At 38.8% G+C, this 18,958-nt stretch overlaps 1 protein-coding gene across 6 annotated transcripts in view; it reads right to left on the bottom strand.

Moving 5' to 3' along the window:
- SNRK (SNF related kinase) overlaps positions 1–18,958 on the bottom strand; it is a 69,597-nt gene that overhangs the window by 9,650 nt on the left and 40,989 nt on the right. For all 6 annotated transcript variants that reach the window (XM_004368439.2, XM_023726086.1, XM_023726073.1 and 3 more), the window contains 2 exons: positions 4,799–4,940; positions 725–937 (listed from right to left, as the gene is read on the bottom strand). In XM_004368439.2, the coding sequence (XP_004368496.1) occupies positions 725–937; positions 4,799–4,940 (355 nt within the window). The remainder of the gene's footprint in view (positions 1–724; positions 938–4,798; positions 4,941–18,958) is intronic.

Below are 18,958 nucleotides of genomic sequence, written 5' to 3'. Positions count from 1 at the left end.
ATTTTTCATTTGTAGAAATGTTTCACAGTTTCCATAGATAGGACCTCTTAATAGAAATTAATCATCATTAAAACAAAGCAGCTGCATCTTTATGCTCTATTATCCTTGATTTCAAAGTTCTTAGGTTATTAAAACCTGGCTTTGGTGTTTAAGGACATAATTAGTAACTTGTGGGTTCCAGGTCGAGGCAGCAAGGGGTCTAAAGGACCTGACAGCAACCATTTTAGGCTTCGTGCTGCTGTAGCACAATGCAGCCATGGACAATCCATAAACCAAGGGGCATAACTATAGTCCAATAAAACTTTACTTATGAAACCACAAGACTGGCCCCATCTGCCAATCCTGATTTAGACAACTCTAAGCCCGTGCTACAGCCCCATTCTCCCTGCTCACTTCAGGAACCAACTGGAGAAACAGGAATGAAGAGGACACCACTATGGACAAGGTGTGTACTGGGATAGAAAACAGGATATTCCAATCTACCCCTATAGGAATGGAGAAAGGCCACAGCATTCGCTGACACCACCCAGCAATGGCTTACGTGTTCACTAGTACAAGAAAACCTATGTGCCAGGCACTGGGCCAGGAGCTTTACAGATAAAGACATAACTCCTACCAAATGGGAACTCTACCCACTGCACAGTGCCCAAAGGCCCTGACGAGTAGAGAGCCCATTCCAAGAACACTAAACCTGTGACCCCTGTACTGATGAATGTTGACTTACTCTACAATGGCATCACGATCTGCTATGTCCCCGAGCACCATGCGCTGAATGATGCTGTTGTGCTCCTCTTCCGAGAGATTTTTGTATGACACAAGGGGGATGTTATACTTTGTGGCTGGTGAAGGGTCCACTCCCTGGAGCCAAGGATGGTTCTCAATCTCTTCTAGAGAAGCCCTTCGCTTGGGATCTCTCTGTAGCATCCGTGTGATCAGGCTGGAAAGAAAAGGAAATCCATTGTTAAAGCAAACTGCTGGCAGGATCAGGAATGGTGAATTATTTTATTAATTAAATTATTTCCTACACTTATACCATCAGTTTAATTAGGTTCACTAATTAGGTGGGGGGGTCAGATAGAAATAATGAAAATTCAGTGCCATCAGATTCGTAAAATAAAAAAATCACAATCTCTAGACATACTGATAAGCCAAACACACAAATATACCATATTTTTACACAAATAACGTGTGCCTTCTGCATTTGTTTGCCCGCAGCGCCCTCCCCCCGTGAGGCACCCTCACAAGTGCTGCCTTGCCAATCCTCTTCCACATGTTGTTGTAAAAACTAAGTATAGCGTGCTTACATAAATAGCTCGTGGGGGAAGGACGCGGCCAGCAAACAAACTCAGAAGGTGCACATTATTTGCATAAAACTATGGTAGTTTCCTATAACTCTAGTATCAAATTAACACCTGTCTGAATTAATTCCTGGCTTAGTGACATTCCAGAACCAGACACAATGATCAGTAATGACATATAGAATAGAGCACATAGGCCAAATTCCATTCAAGGAATGAATGACCCTTCTAATAGAGACAATGAAAATGCTGTATACTTTTAGAACTGTATTTTATTTAAAGACACTGTTATGTTGGCAAAAAAAAAAAAAAAAAAAAAATTAAGAAATACTAACGGACAAAAGCAGGAACCTTGGGAGGCAATCAACAAAGCCGGCCTCATGGTTTCTGCTTCAGCTGTAAAAGCGACATTGGATGAAGGGAACAGAATATAATGTGTGGAGCCTACTGAAGGTGGGAGACTGACTGGAGCCCTTGAAAGAGCTGGGATCTTGGCTTCAGTGTGAAGGTGAATGAGAAATGAGAAACAAATCCACTGCTCAGAAGGCGCCAAGAGGAAACTTGGTCTTCATGCAAGTTTTTGGTCCAAATTAATGATATCAGAGTCACTCACACAGTGAAGATGTTAAAGCGCTTACAGGCTGGCAGTGCTCCTAGGCAACTAGTAGAGTAGTAAATGCAATTTTTTTTTTTTTTGTGGGAATGTAACTTAAAACCAGGCCTCGAAGAATTCCCCAAATAATATTATAAGGAATACAACCTCACATTCAAAAAACACCCCAAGATACCATTAGCAAGAGTTAAAAAAAACATGACAGAAAATTGGAATGCAAAGATTTCAGATACTGAAATTTTGAACATATAACAATGTTGAATATGTTTAAGACATGAAGGAGAAACTTGAAAATACGACCAAGGGACAAAAGACTATACAAAATTACTCTGCCGTGCTGCGGTGGGGGGGGGGGGGGGATAAATAAATAGGTCTTCTAAAGGTGGAAATAATAATTGTAATTAAAAAAATCAGTGGACAAATTAAACAACAAATTAGACACAGAATTAACTGAAAGACAGAACCAAGGAAATACCCTGCATAAGCAAACTGAGAGAAAACATGAAATAGGTTAAAAAACAAGAAGGACAGAGTGAAAATATCTTACAACTAATCAGAGTTCCAAAAGGGAATGGAAAACAGGAAGAAGCTTTCTTTAAAAAGATAATGGCTGAGAATTTTCCAAATTCACTGAAGAACACAATCTTGATCCAGGAGGCCTAACATATCCCAAGCAAAACAAATAGAAGCTCTTAAAGCAGCCTGAGAGAAAAGACATCACCTACACAGAAACAATAACACAAACAGCTGACTTTCAAACAGTAACAATATATATCAGATGGTAGTGCAATAATATTTTCAATGAGCTGAGACAAAATAATTGCCAACCTAGAATTCTATACCCAATGGAACTTTCAAGAACATATGTAAAATAAAGTCATTTTCAAATAAAAACTGAGAAAGTTTCACCAAAAGATGCTCACCTGAAGAAAGTCTAAAGGATATTATTTTTAGAAGAATGTGATCCCAACTGGAAGGTTTGATATGCAAGAAGGCTGGATAAAGAAGATTCTTGGCAAACATCTGGGAAAATCTAAACAATTTTTGACTGTACGAAATGATAATACTCTCTAATTTGTGGAGTAAAAACATTACTCAAATGCTGGATGGTAATTAAAGTTTTATAAGGGTTATGGGTTGTTTAGGAAGAGAGTAAAGTACAAATTACCACAGAGTTTGTTAAATTAAGTGTAAAAATATGTACGTGTCTGTTAAGGTAGATAGGAAGATGACTAAGATAACAGACTATAACTTCCAAGCTAGCTGAGGGAAAAAAGTCAAATGAGGCAAAAGGTAGTTCTTTGAAAAAGATTAATAAAATTAACAAATTTTTGGCAACACTAATCAATTAAGACAAAAAAAAGCAAAGACACAAACTGTCAATATTGGAATGAGAAAGGGTGACACTCCCACAGACCCTACAGACCTGAAAAACATAGTAAGAGGATGTTATAAATACCAGGCCAATAAACCTGAGAATTTAGATGAAACGGATAGGTTCCTTAAACAATACAATTTAGCTAAGCTGGCATGGTAAAAAACAGAAAAACTGAATGGTACTATAACTATTAAAAGCTAATCCCTCTATGAAAGAGGCACCAAGAAGGCTTCTAAGATAATGGTAACTGTTCTTATTTCCTTAGCTAGATGATAAGTACATAAGGTGCTCATTTTATTATATATATATTTTTTACACACTCTTTTGAATGATGTATGTCAAAATAAAAATAAGTTAATTTGTTTTAGTTTTTTCAGTAAGGGCTGTGGAGATACTCCTTGGATTACAAACATCTAACATGCACACAATCTACACCCACAGACAGTAGCCCTGCTTCCTGAGGTAAGAGAATAATAATAGTAATGGCATAAAAATCACCACCATCATCAATATTCATACTGAGTGCTTCCTATGTGCAAAGGACTGAGCTAAGAGCTTTACCTGTATTAATTCATTTAATTTTCACAATAAGCCTATAAGGTTACCACTTTCATATCATTAATAAATGAAGAAGTCAGTATTTGAATCCAGACAGTTTGACTACCTACGTTCTTAACCATCTACTACATGGCCTAAGATGGTGCTCCATTTGGAGAAAAGATTCCCCAAGCTATCAGAAACTGGGAGAAATATATCTTTAATATCCTGATCTGAAACTCAAAACTCTGTCAATACAGCAAAATCCTTAAGTAGTGGCTATAATCTCAGCTGGGCTCATTAAAAATATCACTCATACTGTCAATGAAATACTGAACTTCCAACAGTTCTGCTAATCCATTGCTGTATTTCTCACTACACATATATCATACTATCAAACTACTATAAAGTACAGTAAACTCCAAAAATCAACTTGAGTAAACATTTGGTTGCTGGCTTCCCATAGTCACATAAGCCAAAACAGAGCTCTTTAGTCAACTGAGGGGAAGGGAAGTGAATAACACTATGATACATAATCTGTAAATCCTGAACTGGTGTGTTGACAGTCTAGTTCAGGGAAAAAAATGCTCTAACTCTTCTCTGAAATGTAAAATAATTCCAGGTGGTCTTGCTTTTATGCTGATGCAGAGAAAGGCAGTTCCCATGGTAATGTCTTCACTTCAAGTGAAGTAAATGCTGATGAGGCACATAAAGGGTTTCTTGAAACAGACTGATTTAGGAAACAGACGAATTCATTCTGTACTCTAACATTAAATTTCAAATCTTATTCTGGGGTTAACCCCTTAAAACACTTTTAACAGCAGTTGAAATCTTAAATTCAAAAAGTAAAATAAATCCAGATGCAAACTTGGATGTTAAAATCACCTCAGATTTTCTTGGCTGTTAATGAAATAAAATTTCTGGGTTTAATATGAGTGCTTAAGGTTTCCACATATTTTGTTTTTTACTTACTCTTTACACTCTTTAGACACGTGGGATGGTACTGTATATTTGCAATCCATGATCATTGTCAATGTTTCACTGTCATTGGCTTCTTGAAAGGGTGGCTGCCCACACACCAACATGAAAAGGATCACTCCCAGACTCCAGATATCTACAAAGCAAAGACATACTGTTAAATACTGGACCACTGAGAACACCAAAGGGAGTAAAAGCAGGTTAACGATGTTTTATTATTTTATTCTGACTAATCGAAAGCATTTCTCTCTCAAGGTAAAAATATCTAAGGAAGAAAATTTAACCCCCAACAGGGCAAGAAACCTATCTGCCTTGTTCACTGTTATTCATAGTCACTTAAGGCCTAAGCAAGTGCCAGGCACACAGGGGCACATACTGAATGGTCAATAAATGGTCAATGAAGAGATGAGTTCATTCATTCATTCATTAATGGCAAGAACATCAACTGGAAATTACCTGTCAAAGCTCCCAAACCAATGGACAACACACTGCTGTTTTTCCCATTACAAATACACATCACCAGAGATAAAACTAAGATATTAATATTCTGAGACCTGAAAAGTATTTTGTCTAAGGTCACAATTATCTCAGTTCTTCCACTCAGTCCTAGTGAGGTAACCAACTTATGTAACTCAGATCATTTTTATAGATAAGAAAATTAACGCTCAGAGAAGAGTGAATACGCCTGTGCTGTTATGAGGAAAAAGACTGCTTATCTATTACTTCAGAAAACACGATGAGGAGCAAGGTGTTAGGAACCAGGAGGCACGCTGTGGCTTAAAAACAGGAGCTCCCCAATACAGCCGTTAAAACACTGGAACCAGCTATCCATGAAGATAGTAAGTGTCCCATCACCAAAAGTATTCCAGCAAGGGCTGGACAACCATCTGTCTAATATTCTGCACATGACATTCCTGTACCCATTGTAAGGCTGGAGTGCTTAACATCTGAGGACCCTCCCAACTCTAGCATTAGACGGATGTTGCTGTTGTTAGGTGCTGTCGAGTAGGTTCCAACTCCTGGCAACCCTATGCACGACAGAATGAAATGCTGCCCGGTCCTGAGGCATCTTCACAATCATTACTAGATCTGAACCCACTGTTGCAGTCACTGCATCAATCCACCTCGTTGAAGGTCTTCCTCTTTTTTGCTGACCCTCTACTAACTCCCACAATACAAACAATCTCCTACTCCTCGCCACTAAATAAAAAACAAACCCATCAATCAGATGCAAAAAAATGATACTTTTTTCAAACGAAGAAAGGATGCATCTATTGAGGAAGAAATCACAAATTCATTCATTCCATAAACTAAAGTACAGACTAATGATAGTATAAACTTCATACAGGAGATCAATTCAAAAAGCTTTCTAGACCACAAAAGGCTTACAGACTACAGTCAGAAGAGAATGGAGGGGCAGGCCACATGGCCACGTGACATTTATATCTGTCAGCAGGACACACTCAACTGCTGTTTCCATTAAAGCTTCAAACTAAAATAATGTAGGTTCCATGTTATTTTCCAAGGGAATTAAAACTTAATGAAATAGCTTTTCCTTGGTCTGAATCAAACAAAGAGTTCAATAAAGGCAGAAATGCAAGTTACATACACTGTGATTTCTTATCTGTACAATAAATTTTACTAAGGATGCTCCAGCAGAAATTACTGAAACAGATGGGAATACCTACTAAAATTAAAACATTTATATAAAGGAATCTAAGGATCATTCTTCAGAGCCTAGTGGCACAGTAGTTAAGAGCTCAGCTGCAAACCAAAAGGTGGGCAGTTCAAATCCAGCAGCTGCTCCTTGGAAACCCTATGGGTAGTTCTACTGTCCTATAGGGTGGCTATGAATCGGACTCGACGGCAATGGGTTTTTGGTTTGGGTTAAGGATCATTCAGTTCAAGCCCTTGACTCTGCAGTGTCCCCAAGAGGTCTGCCTGGCACTGCTTGCTGGATGCAAGAATTACCTGACCCACTGCCCCAGGACAGCAAGCTGGCTCCGGAGTCCACTCTGCTCACTGACCCTCATTTCACTGCCTTGATCTTGGAATCCAGAGAGCCATCCCTTTTCAAGCCAAACAATCTTCAGTAGCGGCAGCTGGGCACACCTGTTCTTTAAATATCCAATGAGAAGAATTTACAACCCCAATCCCAGTACCTTACCAAAATTTTTAAAGGAAATTTATATAGTTGATAATTTAACTTAAACCTTCTTTGTACAACTAAGCCTACTAATTCTGATCACTTGCCCCAACTCCTAAGCCACCACTGTGAACAAGTGGCAATTGAAATTAAAACCAACTGCCACCGGGTGGACCCAACTTGCAGTGACCCTATGTGTGTCAAGAGTAAAACTGTGCTCTGTAAGGCTTTCAATGACTGATTTTTGGGAAGTATATCACCAGGCTTTCCTTCCAAGGTGCCTCTGGGTGGACTCAAACCTCCAACCTTTCAGTTAGCAGCTGAACACATTAACCATTTGCACCACCCAGGGACTCCAGCAATTGCAATTACCCTCTCTTTTATGTGTCCTTCATTTTACAAAACATTTATGTTCTAGAAATTAACTATAAAGTGAATCTCACCTTTCTACTGATGTCCACTATACAAGGGGGAAATTCAAAGTTTTTATTTATAATATACACTTGACTATCTCCCTCCCACCCAAAAAAGAGGGGAATCTGAAATGACTTACAATAAAAACGCATAAACATAAAAATTAGGGTAATTAAAATAAAAACTCTTCCTTCTTCTGTAGTTCAAATAGTGACAATATCTAATGCTACTACTGTAATCACACCTAACCACTAATAAATATGTATCTGAGATACAATAAATCCATATGCTTCCATATAAATTCTACATAAAGTATTTCATAAAATGAGTTTAGCTACATTATTTCTTCTAACATTTCATACTATAAATGTGGATAACTGTTTTCATTTTTTTTTTTTAACCTTTTCTCTATGCTAAACTAAGAAGCCCTGGTGGCACAATGGTTAAGTCCTTGGCTGCTAACCCAAAGGTCAGCGGTTTAAACTCACCAGCAGCTCCACGGGAGAAAAGACCTGGCAATCTGTTCACATAAAAAGCCTAGGAAACCCTATTGGGCAGTTCTACTCTGTCCTAAGGGGCACTATGAGTCAGAATTGACTCAACAGCACACATCAACTACGCTAAACGAGAGATTACATTTGACAGTGCGACTATGCAAAGCTGATGTTTTTTAAATGTTAAATAATATAAATGTCAAATATATATATATATCAATAATAAATACCCTAAATTTTTATTTGGCTAAAGAAAACTTTCTTTTTCTGTTAAATATTAACTTCAATAACAGCAAGGAAACCCAATTATTAGAAAATGTTCTTTTCAGGATCATTTGCCCAAAGCAAACTAACACTTTCTCCTTGTTAGGAAGTGACGCGTGGTTAGAAGAGTAAAAAAGAAAACAGAACGCAATACAAATATATACTGTGTGTCCACTGTTTCTAGCTAGGCCTGAAATAATTTCTGGAATATGAAAATGCTTAGAAGTTGAAAAACTCAGAAATCCAATCATATGCCAAGTAGTTCACAAAGCTAATGACATAATTCAAAGCATTTAAACCAAAGAAGAACAGCAAAGAACTACAAATAAGAACTAATGGAGCAAAGTGTTAGAAAGACCAAATGACCTTCTCACCAAGACAATACGATTGTTCGAGGGGTCATTTTTGCCGTTTATTTATTCTCCAGGCATTTTAATTTCTCTTTTTGCTCTACTTTTTGTCTTTGAATTGTTTCACTTTTCCATTCCAAGGGCCAAAGGAAAGAGATAAAAGCTAGTCACTAAGCAAACACAAATGGTATGACTTCAAGTTATTTCAAAATGTGTTCCTTATCTTTAAAGTGGGAATCATAACAGTAATCTACCTCCTCTTAAAGCTGTTGTGGGCATTAAAAGGATTAAAATAGTATTCAGCACAGAGCCCAGCACACAGAAAACATTCAAAGGCGGCTGCTGCTGCCTTGCCCCTGTTCATCTGTGCCAGGCATTGCTCTAGAAACAGTGGACAATATAAATGAGATGCCCTTGTCCATAAAGGTTCCCAAGTCACTGTGAGACACAGGCAGTTGGTAACAGAAACAGAAAGTAGGTAAGCTCAAGAGGCACAGAGCCAACAGAGAGAAGAGAAACTAATGGAGATGAAGAAAGAACAGGGAAAAGTTCTTAGTAATTCAGGGGAAAAAGGTGATGATTCAGGAGCTTGGGTCCCCAGAACTGGACACGGGAATTAAAGGACTAAGAATGGCATCAAAAAGAATTATCAACTACATTCACCCACAAATGGGAGAGGGAGAGAGACGGTACTAGTCTTAATAAAAATTCATTTTAGTAGCTATTTCCTATTATCTTTTTCCATTAAAAAAAAAAAAATTTCTAATAAAACTACAAACTCCCAAGGTAGATCACAGCTTCAGCTTGAGATCCCAGGACTGCAAGGGATACATGAAGACTGTAATTGGGAGAATGGGGACTTGCACTATTTTCATTTTTTTAAAAATGTTAATGGAATTGTCCAACCACATTTAAAAGGTACACAGGTTAACATCAACCACGTGAATAATCAAATTCAATGCTGACACTACTATTTGATGCATATACTTTTATTCCAGATCCAGCTATAGGCCCTTGGTTAATGAAAATGGAAAAAGAAATTATCGCTTAATAAATACTGGTTAAAACAACAACTTCCAACTTGTGGAGCTGTGAGAAGAGGTGGAAAGATGAAGAGGAACAGTATAAAGGACGGAGGCAGCAGTCTCTTGTACTGGCTGCTCCCTCACCAGCTGGAAATAAGATCAGAAATCTGAGGACTGAAGTTTCACCTGCTAACACTCAGTACATCAATCTGTCATAATGTAACTGAATTAGGCTACTTCTAGGACTGGGGTGGAGTTTATATTACAAAGTTCATTTTAGGCAGGCTATGAAAAGATCAAAATGAAAATAAAACAGAATAAAAGAATATGCTAATTATTAATTTGAGGAAAAGCAAATGCCAAAGGGGGACGCAGTGGCATGACTACTGTGAGGTTTTCTAAATAATCACTTCTGAAGTGATTTATCTAGACAGCAAAAGAATAAGAATTAGAAAGTAATAAAAATGGGAAGACCAGAAGACAGGTTTTAGGTAGAAACCTCTACTTTTCCCAGTTTTCTTTTACCAATATGGTCATGAGTCATGGAAGATGCAACAGGACTAGAATGTTCTAAAACCACTACAGACAGAGTGGGGACCAGCACCTCTTATGACACTACTTCAGCTGCCAGACATTATGCAATCACTTGTCAGTGCCAACTGTGGTCACCAGCAGCTGACATTTGACCCAATACTAACGTAAAAGCAATGCTTTCTTAGAATAGCAAGTACTATTCCAAAAGTGTTTAGATCCCAGGAGCTCTAAAATAAAACCTAGAGCCTGTGTTCCTTTGTACGATATTCAGAAACTTAAGCACCCATCTGTATTAAAGTTACCTACAATTCCTGATTACTAAAGATTCTTCCTTGCTCCAGACCAGACCAGTGGTTGGTTCTAAGGAGCAAGACTAGACACTGTTCTGAAAGCAGCAAATTCTCAGGTCACTTGAACTGACAGCGTAAGAGGGAGGCAGAAAAGGAATGAAGAGTTTGGACAAGTTAATGCTTATCAATACTCTCATTTAGAAGCAAGGTTTTATTATTTAACAGGGACAGATTTCTTCCCTTTAAAAAAAAAAAAGTGAGAATGAATGCCATCATCTCATACTTACTTTTAAAAACCTCTCTCTGTCTCTCTTGAATACTATACCTGAATCTACTGGAATGCCCCTTGGGGCTTCAAAAATCAGTGCTGCCCAGACTAAGCTTATCATCTTCTCCCCAAACCTGTTTGTCCCTGTCTGTGCTCTAGCCTGGTCAATGGCCACTCTACCCACCCAGTCAAAACTTCCAGACTCCCCACTCTTCAGGTGCTCTGACTTCCAGGTCAGGCAGATCCTGCCAATTCCATCACCTGCTTAAAATCCTCAAAAGCTCAGCCTTGCTGACCTTCATCTTCCCTGACCCCTCATCACCTTCCAACCTGGTGACATGGACCAGTGGTGATTTTAGCATCATCACAATGGGCTGTGATGACCAATTTTCTCCTGTTTTCATCCATTACAGTTTATGTCCCCTGCACCCAGCCAGTGCCTGCACAACAGAAGTTTGTTGAATGGGGTAAACCTGTAACTAAAATCGTTGTTAGCTGCCATCGATTTGGCCCCCAACTCATGGCAACCTCATGCACAACGGGACAATTCACTCAGTCCTGCACCATTCCTGGGACTGGTTGCAGATCAGACCCTTGTGATCCATCAGGTTTTGGCTGGCTGATTTTCGAAGGCAGATTGCCAAGCCTCTCTTCCTAGTCTGCCTTAGTCTGGAAGTTCTGCTGAAGCCTGCTCAGCATCATAGCAACATGCAATCCTCCACTGTCTGATGGGTGTTGGCTGCACAGGAGGTGCATTAGCCAGGAACCGAAGGTGGGAATCGAGCCTGCGTCTCGTGCATGGAAGGAGAAACGTCTACCACTGAGCCACCACTACCCCCACTGTAACTAAAGAGAAAGTAGTTATTCTACAAACTCTTTGACTGGGGTACCCACAAAGGCAGCTGAGGCAGAGGTTTTAGGGAACAGGGCCGCACAGTGGTTATTCATGTCCTTCAAATACAAGATCAGGGAAAGGAGACTAGGAAGTGCTCAGTGCAGGGAGTGTGTGTGTGTGTGTTGGGGATAGAAATCAATGACAAGCTGCAGTTTGTTTTAGTTAGCTATTTAAGGCCTTCTGCAAACTTGTTTTTTTTTTCAGGTCAAATGAAAACAAGAAAAAGTTTAAGAAGTCAAAGGGTTATCAACCACACACTGTGGGATTGCACACGTTCACACACACAACACCCAGAGAAAACAGCAGACACCTTTTCGACTCAGCATTCCTTCATAAATCACTCTACAAACCCAGTTTTCCTACCAGTCAGGAAGTGAATTTTACAAATGAAGAGGGAAAGATAAGCCAGGCTAAAATGTCAGAGTTGGCCGATTTCTTTCAGCATGATCTAACGAACAGAGCATGCCTGGCTAAAGTTCCAGGGTCCCAAGGTCAAATCCTACCATTAACTAGCTGTGTGATGTTGGCCAAGTTGCTCAACTTCTCTGACTTAGTTCTCTTTTCTGTGTGAACACCATCATCTATCTGGTAACTTCTAAGCGGGTGTCTGGGCAAACAGTGCTACAAGCATCACTTTAGAGCCTGCAAGGACTGGTAATAAGTTGCCTCTGGGTAAACGAGCCTCGGTGCTGCAATGGTTAAGCGTTCGGCTGCCAACCAAAAGGTGAGCGGTTCAAACCATAAGCTGCTCCACAGATAAAAAGACCCAGCAATCTGCTCCTGTAAGATCACAGCCAAGAAAATCCTATAGGACAGTTCTACTCTGTTATATAAGGTCACTATAATTTGGAGTCAACTCAACGGCACACAACAACAACAACATAGGAATGAAATAGGGGAAAGCAAAGGGGGCTTTATGCTTTTTTATTTAATATATTTCTGTATTATTTGAAGTATTTCACAAAAAATCATTTATTACTTTTACAAAAAAGTAATTAAAAATCAGCTGTGCTTATCAGAATATTATGAGGTATACTTTAACTAAGCATAAACCTCTTTAAAGGAATGTAAAGGTAATTTTAAAAAAAGGTCTAGACATGCTCTCTACTAGCTGAGACAGTCACTCCCCTCCTGTGGTCTGAGGACCCTTGGTGCTCTGCAAGGTTCTCTTACAGGATTCATAAACCAATCTCTCCATAGCCTCAATAGCTAGAGTAAGAATTATTTTAATTTTAACCACACATAATTTGCTTCAAGGTTAAGAAAACTCAGATATTAAACTCCCTATTTCATAAAAACCTGTAATAGTCTTAGAAAAAGGAATGAAAGAAAGAGGGGGGCAGGGTTACAGGGTACAGAGAGTTTCTGGATAAACCTCAGTGACTGACAAACTTTTTTATTCCTGGTGGTATCTCAATATTACAGTGTCCAGGGAGTGGATCTTGGTCTCACAAAACTGGGGAAGGGGTCAGGGTAGTGCTGCTGGCCATACTGTCCTCTAAGTTGGAGCTCCCTGCTTCATGCCAGACTGGAGAGTTCTCGAGGCAAAGGTCACACTAAAGCCAGAGCCACCAAACAATCACCCACCACCGGTACATTCCCAGTCAGTCTGGAGGCTCTGGCTGTCTCAAAATTTCCACCCAGCGAGAACAACCCCTCAAGTATTTCTAAATACCTTGGTGACACAGAAATGAGTTCAAATTCATACCTTTCCAAAATTATCTTTATAAGGCTAACGTGTGAACCCTAAATACATCCTTTTACAAGCTTAAGAAAAAAATCTCTAGCTTTTGTCCAATTTTCTTATAATAGTAATCACAAAGTCTAAAACGTTTATATTACAAATATTTGTAGAATCAAGAGACTATCACTCATGGCAATGTGCATAAGAGCACATTCTCCTATTTATGACTTCCAACGAAGATACTCTTCAAAGGTTGGACCTACTGGAGAACTGCTTTACCATGGATACACAATGACTTTAAATCTAGTTTTAAGCAGCGATTTTTCATTTCAAATTTCCCTAAAGGTTATGACAAATACCAAGAGCTTTCACAAGTCTAACTTTGAATTAGAAAGCTGAAATGTTTAGACTTAGTATCAAATCCAAAAATGTCCAATTCTTGTCTGGCCAGAGTCAAGTGCAACCAGACTAGAATACTGTATGTTTAGCATTTCATAAATTTGAATTCTATACTAACTTGATGCTTTAGTGGACAGTATAGCTAGTGGAGTGTTCTGAGGTTTCATTAATTTGATGTTAAAAGCACTGAGCCTTTTGTATAAGGTTGAAGTACATAATGCTAACATAAGATGAATATGTTATTGTTAGATGCCACTGAGACAATTCCAACTCACAGTGACCCCATGTGACAGAGAAGAACTTCCCCACAAAGTTTTCTTGGCTGTACTCTTTTTGGAAGCAGACTGTGGGGTCTTTCCCCTGCAGAGCCACTGGGTGGGTTCAAACTGCCAGCTTTTCAGTTAGCAGCCAAGCACTTAACCATGGCACCACCAGGGCTCCTTAAGACAAATTACAAGCCATTAAAACAGCAGGTAATAAAAACTACCTGCATATGCCCACTCCTGGATAAGTCTTAAATGGGTTCTCTTTCAAAACGCACAAAATGTTTAACACAATAAACAGCACTTTCTCAGCACTGGGGATACAAAGTCAAATGAGGTATATCCTTTCACAGCACTCATAAACACTCCCAAAAATGTTCAAGCTTGTCAACCTTTTTAACTTCCTCACTTGAAGATAAAGAGAAATAAGTTTTAAAATGGAAAATTTAATAATAATTTAATATAACCAGATTCAAAATCCCCAGTACCAGTTTTTTAAATGTTTGGTTTGTCAGTTCTCCATGCATAACACCTAAACTGGACATGTGGTTTAAAAAATGCATACAACTTACCTTACACTGGGAAAAAAAAAAAAAAGCCACGAAACAACAACATACTGTATCTTTCAAGGGACTACAATAAACATACAAGGTTCCAGGTAGAGTTATAACTTTAAATTGTTCCTTAATATTAAAATTTAGCTAGACAATTCTCACAAACATAACCACCTATTTCTTATTTTTAAAATAACATTCTTTTCAGATTATGAAAGTAATACAAGTTTCATCTCACTAAGATTCTATCAATTAGCAGCCTATGGGAAGGCCTCCACATACTCACCAACACCGCAGACAATTTTTAATACCTGCCCTATTAGACAGGCAAAGATACATCAGATTTGTTTTAATTTGTATTGCCCTGAATAGTTCTCCCCAATTTCTTTTATTAAGGTGAAATTTACATATAATAAATTCACCAGTTTTAGTGCTCAGTTTCTGCACTTTCTGACAAACTCACATTCTCATAACCACCACCATAACTGAGATACAGAATAGCTGTCTCATCCCTCCACCAGAAGTTCCCTTGGGCCACTTTGTAGTCAACCCCTCCCCCTAGGCCAGCTCCTGGCAACGACAGGTCTGCTTTATGTCCCCATAGTTTTGCCTATAAATGGAATCACACAGGATGTAGCCTTTGTAGTCTGGCTTTTTTCACAATGCATTTGAGATTCACCCACGTTGTTGCATATGCCAACAGTTCATTGATTTTCATTGCCAAGTACTATTCCATTGTACAGATGGTCCACAATTTATGTTTCAGTTTTGGGCAATTATGAATAAACCCACCATAAACATTTGAATACACATTTTTATATAAACATAAGTTTTGATTTCTCTTGTGTAAATACCTAGTGGGACTTCTGGGTCATCTGGTAAATGTATGCTTAGCTTAATAAGAACCTGCCAAGTAATTTTACAAAATGGCTGTATCATTTTACATTCCTGCCAGCAGTGTATGAGAGTTCCAGTTGCTCCACATCCTTTTTGGCTCTTGGTACTGTCAGTTTTTTAAATTTTAGCCATTCTAATAGGTGTAGTTCTAATTTACATTTCCCTAATGACTAAGGGTGTTGAGCACCTTTTCACTTATTTGCCACATGAATGTCTTCTTTGGTGAAGGGTTTGTCCAAATATTTTGCTCATTTTTAAACTGGATTACTTTTTAAGTTACTACTGAGTTTTAAGAGGTCTTTATATATTTTAAGAATACATTCTTTATCAGATATGATTTTTAAGTATTTTCTCCCACTATGTGGCTTAACAGTATCTTTCAAGGAACAGGAGTTATTAATTTTGATAAATTTATCTATTTTTTCTCTTATGGGTCATGCTTTTAGTGTTGTATCTAAAATGTCTTTGCCTAAGCCAAGTGAAAAAGAGGAAGACCTTCAACGAGATGGATTGACACAGTGGCTGCAATAATGGGCTCAAGCATAACAACCACTGTGACAATGGTGCAGGACTGGGCAGTGTTTCGTTCTGTTGTACGTAGGGTTGCTATGAGTCGGAACCAACTCAATGGCACCTAACAATGACAACAAGCCAAGGTAACAAAGATCTATGTTTTCTTCTAGAAGTTTTATATTTTACATTTAGGTCTATGGCACATGTTGTGTTAATTCTGAGCAAGATTCATTTTCTTCTGGCATATGATATCCATTTGTTTCACCACCATTATTGAAAAGACTGCCCTTTATCCACTGAATTGCTTCAGGACCTTTGCTGAAAATTAACTGTCCATATATGTATGAATCTACTTAGACTCTATTCTGTTGATCTATATGTCTACCCTTTTGTCAATACCATATAGTCTTGATTACTGTAGCTTTATACTAAGTCCTGAATACTGTAAATACTTCTAAGGTCAAACTTTTTTCTTCTTTATATGCTATTTATATGACTTTTTTTTCTCTCCCATACAAAAAAAAATTTTTTTTTTACACATTGTTAATGAGACCCCAACCACTCACCTCGTTCTGCGACAGCACACTCCTCCCCTCCACCTGATTCCCCATGAACATTCAACCAGCTCCTAACTCTCTCTGCCTTCCCATCTCGCCTCTGGACAGAAGCTGCCCCTTTGGTCTCTTGTATATACTTGACTAAGGGGCACAATCTTCACGAGTATCACTTTGTGTCCCATAGTCCAGTCCAATCCCTGTCTGAAGAGTTGGCCTTAGAAACTGTTTTAGTTCTGGGGTGATAGAGAGTCCAGGGGCCATGTTTCCGGGGCGACTCCAGTCTCAGTCAGACCATTAAGTCTGGTCTTCTTACTAGAATTTGAGGTCTCCATCCCATTGTTCTACTGCTCCATCAGGGACCGTCTGTTGCGGTCCCTGTCAGGAAGTTCATTGGTGATAGCTGGGCACCATCTAGTTCTTCTGGTCTCAGGCTGATGAAATCTCTGGTTTATGTGGCCCATTCTGCCTCTTGGGCTAATACTTTTCCTCCTGTCTTTGGTGTTCTTCGTTCCCCTTTACTCCAAGTGGATGGGACCAATTGATAGATCTTAGATGGCTGCTTGCAAGCTTTTAAGACCTGAGACACCACTCATCAAAGTAGGATGCACAACATTTTCTTAATAAGCTTTGTTATGCCAACTGACCTCGATGTCCCCTGAAAGCACGGTCCCCAGAACCCCCATCCCTGCTACTCTGTCTCTCAAAGTATTTGACTGTATTGAGGAAACTTCTTAGCTTTGGTTTAGTCCAGTTGTGCTGGCTTCCCCTGTAGTGTGTGCTGTCCTTCCCTTCACCTAAGATGATTCTTATCTACTACCTAGTTAGGGAATAACCCTCACTCTCCCTCCCTACCCCCGTAACCATCAAAGAATGTTTTCTTCTGTGTTTAAACCTTTTCTTGAGTTCTTATAATAGTGGTCTTATACACTATTTGTCCTTCTGTGACTAAATTCACTCAGTATAATAAGTTCCAGCTTCCACCAAGTTACACGATGTTTCACTGCTTCATCATTGTTCTTTATCATTGTGTAATATTCCATTGTGTGGATATACCATAGTTTGTTTATCCATTCGTCGGTTGACGGGCACCTAGGTTGCTTCCATCTTTTTGCTACTGTGAACAGTGCTGTGATGAACATGGGTGTGCATATATCTATTCATGTGACGGCTCTTGTTTCTTCAGGATATACTCCAAGGAGCAGGATAGCTGGATCGTATCGTACTTCTATTACTAGCTTTTTAAGGAAGCACCAAATCGATTTCCAAAGTGGTTTTACCATTTTACATTCCCACCAACAGTGTGTAAGTGTTCCAGTCTCCACAACCTCTCCAGCATTTATTATTTTGTGTTTTTTGGATTAATGCTAGCCTTGTTGGAGTCAGACAATATTTCACTGTAGTTTTGATCTGTATTTCTCTAATGGCTAATGATCGTGAGCATTTCTTCATGTGTCTGTTAGCCGCCTGAATATCTTCTTTGGCGAAGTGCCTGTTCATATCCTTTGCCCATTTTTTAATTGGGTTATTTATCTTTTTTGTTGTTGAGGTTTTGAAGTATCTTGTAGATTTTAGAAATTAGACGCTGATCAGATTTGTCATATCCAAAAATTTTTTCCCAGTCTGTAGGTTGTCTTTTTACTCTTTTAGTGAAGTCTTTTGATGAGCATCAGTGTTTGATTTTTAGGACCTCCCACTTATCTAGTCTCTCTACTAGGGCCTGCGTATTGTTACTTACGGTTCATATTGTGTTTATGCCATGTATTAGGGCTCCTAACATTGTCCCTATTTTTTCTTCCATGATCTTTATCATTTTCAATTTTACATTTAAGTCTTTGATCCCTTTTGAGTTAGTTTTTGTGCATGGTGTGAAGTATGGGTCTTGTTTCGGTTTTTTGCAGATGGATATCCAGTTATGCCGGCACCATTTCTTAAAGAGACTGTGTTTTCCCCAGCTAACGGACTTTGGGTCTTTGTCAAATATCAGCTGCTCATAGGTGGATGGACTTATGTCTGGATTCTCAATTCTGTTCCATCGGTCTATGTATCTGTTGTTGTACCAGTACCAGGCTGTTTTAACTACCGTGGCAGTATAATAGGTTCTAAAATCAGGTAGTGTGAGGCCTCCAACTCTGTTCTTCTTGAGTAATGCTTTACTTATTCGGGGCCTCTATCCTTTCCATATGAAGTTAGTGATTTGTTTCTCCAGCTCATTAAAAAATGACAGTGAAATCTGGATCGGGATTGCACTGTATCTGTAGATCACTCCGGGCAGAAATGACATTTTCACTACGTTGAGTCTACCTATTCATGAGCAAGTATGTTTTTCCACTTATGCAGGTCTCTTTTGGTTTCTTGCAGAAGTATCTTTTAGTTTTCATTGTATAGGTCTTTTACGTCTCTGGTTAGATTTATTCCTAAGTATTTTATCCTCTTGGGGGCTACTGTAAATGGTATTGATTTGGTGATTTCCTCTTCGAGGTACTCTTTGTTGGTGTAAAGGAATCCAACAGATTTGTGTATGTTTATCTTGTATCCTGAAACTTTGCTGAAATCTTCTATTAGTTCCAGTAGTTTTCTTGTGGATTCTTCAGGGTTTTCTGTGTATAA

Source organism: Trichechus manatus, unplaced genomic scaffold, assembly GCF_000243295.1.
Source record: "Trichechus manatus latirostris isolate Lorelei unplaced genomic scaffold, TriManLat1.0 scaffold00001, whole genome shotgun sequence".
NCBI classification, from domain to species: Eukaryota; Metazoa; Chordata; class Mammalia; order Sirenia; family Trichechidae; genus Trichechus; species Trichechus manatus.
The sequence above is the reverse complement of the archived record's forward strand: the minus strand, read 5'-3'. Positions and strand labels throughout refer to the sequence as shown.